The 2,620-nt window shown below is 44.4% G+C and overlaps 1 protein-coding gene across 1 annotated transcript; it reads left to right on the top strand.

The window, feature by feature from the left end:
• Positions 1-879: 879 nt before the first annotated feature.
• B3GALT5 (beta-1,3-galactosyltransferase 5) lies at positions 880-2,327 on the top strand (the record flags this gene model as incomplete). The annotated part of the gene is made up of 2 exons (XM_084260195.1): positions 880-972; positions 1,371-2,327. 2 exons carry the CDS (start codon positions 880-882, stop codon positions 2,325-2,327), a joined length of 1,050 nt encoding a protein of 349 aa, XP_084116321.1.
• Between the last annotated feature and the right edge of the window lie 293 nt (positions 2,328-2,620).

Raw genomic sequence — 2,620 nt, forward strand, 5'->3', positions numbered from 1 at the left:
TTGCTGTGGGAGGAATTTCAGTAAAGCAGGACTCCAGTTCTGCTTGTTTTGTGCTGTTGACAATACTGACTGAAGTTAACAGGAACATTCTTACAGGTAAGATGAGCTGGATTTGCTCCCAGGAACACCTGGCTGGACTTTTGAATGTACAGTAGGGCAATGGATAAGCCTGCAATGTAAAACCTTTTCAGTGCTTGGAAAGGGGAATTTGAGCAAGAGGAGGGCACTGAGGTGGTTTTGGGGAGTCTAAGCAGAACTGGGAAGGCAGAGATCAAATTTCCATGAAATCTACAGCTCCAGGGACTATAAACCTGGTTTGCTGTGTTTGAAGATGGGAAGCCAGATCTGATTCCTTTTTAAGAAGGTGGGAAGTAGAAAGCAGTGCGCTTCCCCTGGGGAAAAATTTACCCATCCTGGTGCTCTAAAATAGTAGTCGGTGGGCCCATGGGTTAATGGAATGAGACACAGAAGCTTTATACTATTCTCACCAGGTTCATTTATAGAAATATGTATTTTTTTCTGGCACTGACGTTTGCTTTGATAATTTTTCTTTCTCTCAAATTTTATACTAGATGTGTAACCAGATACACAGAGCATTAATCCATTAACAAGGATGAAAGAATGAACATTGTTGTTATTGTTTGGATGTCTTTCACCTAGAAAGGAGAGGAGGGTAAGCACAACCCCCCTCTCGCCTCAGAATGTCCTCGTGAGTTACCTAAACTCTAGTAAAGGTGAAATATCCAAATAATCTAACCCACTGCTGTTTTCTTCCAGGGCAGCTGACCCAGTGTCAGAGATGTGATTCGTGGCCCCTCCAGCATAAAGATTGGGAGCAGTTTCCGAGTTGGTACAAGACTCACATAGGATGCAAAGAAGATGAAGATGGGAGGAACCTGTCTGTGTCCATCCGTCGTCCAGCACTTGCTGACTCTGGGACACAGGCACTTTTCAAACAAAGGGAGAAACATGGTATTTAAGAAAAACTATTGCTGTTTTCAAAAACACCATGTCAAAATCATGGTTTGTAAGGTGCTGAAAATGGGGAGGGAGGTCTGCAGCATCAGCCAGGGTAGCCTGGTATCAGTGGATAAGCTTGTGTGGATTTCTGAGGGTATGCTGGTGGAGCAGGGGGACAGGGACAGGACACAGATTCAAGCAAGCATGATCATGAATTTGATTGCCAGCAGAGTATCTTGTGGGAATGATGCTAAGAAAAATGCATGTGGGTGCATGAGTCCCCTGAAATAGGTAGCTTTCAATTAGAGGTGACCTGGCTTTAAATCCCTGAGCAGGGAGTTTGGTGTACGGCTCTGAAAGGAGCTAGATACGTATTTTTTTAATGTGCTGTTCCTTCTTGTTTCTTTCAGATGAATTGCAGGAAATTCAGACTGTTTGCTTGCCTTGCAGTGCTCAGCTCTGCTATCTTCGTGGTTTTTTACAATAATTGGACCGAATTCTGTATATTCTGTGGAAACAGCCAAGATTATATATTCCCCATCGAGACTTTTAGGAGAAGTGGAGGAAACTTCTTGCATCTCCCAGATATAGACTGTCATAAGAACCCACCTTTCCTTGTCCTGCTTGTGACATCCTCGTACCATCACATCGATGCCAGGATGGCCATCCGGCAGACCTGGGGGAAGGAGAGAATGGTCGCCGGCAAGCACCTGGTGACATATTTCCTCCTGGGAAGCACTGGGAATCTCAGCCATCAGGCCGATATTGCTGCTGAAAGCCAGAAGTACAAAGACATTATTCAAAAGAATTTTACAGACACGTATTACAATTTGACTCTGAAGACCATGATGGGAATTGAATGGATTCACAGATTTTGTTACCAGTCCAGCTTTGTGATGAAAACAGACACAGACGTGTTTGTCAATGTTTTTTACCTCACTGAGCTGCTTCTAAGGAAAAAGAGGACCACTAGTTTCTTCACAGGCTTTTTAAAACTGCACGAGTACCCCATACGGACGACGGAGAGTAAGTGGTACGTGAGTAAGGAAGAGTATCCGGGAGAGACCTACCCGCCCTTTTGTTCCGGGACTGGTTATGTTTTATCCACTGATGTTGCCAGCCAGATCTACAACGTTTCAGAGAGCATTCCGTTCATTAAACTGGAGGATGTATTCATAGGGCTGTGCCTTGCCAAATTAAAAATTCGGCTGGAGGAGCTGCATTCAGAGCAGACGTTTTTTCCAGAAAAGATTAGGTTCTCTGTTTCTCACTTTAAGAAAATTGTGATGTGCCATGAAGTGGAACCGTCTGAGCAGCTGAGCTACTGGAAGCAGTTAGTGACAGAAAACGACGGAGGAGTGCTCTAGCACCTTGCTTGCTCGAATTAACAAACTGAAATGCTTCGCGTTAGCAGGGCTGCTCTTGACTCCACCAAAATTTCCAATTAACTCTAGACTCATCATGTTAAGGACTTTTCTGCTGGTTATTTTAATCTGCAGTTCTGCCTCTTCCTCTTCCATTTACTCCCACCTCTTTTTATCCCTCTCTACACGAGTTATAAGTATCTTTTTCCTGAAAGGTGCAGGCCTGTAAACCCGCCCTCTCCATGGACCAGCTCTCCACATCTTGCTGTTACAGGACTGGGAACATTTCTGCAGTG

The sequence above is a fragment of the Gallinula chloropus genome (genome assembly GCF_964237585.1).
Source record: "Gallinula chloropus genome assembly, chromosome: 1".
Classification (NCBI taxonomy): domain Eukaryota; kingdom Metazoa; phylum Chordata; class Aves; order Gruiformes; family Rallidae; genus Gallinula; species Gallinula chloropus.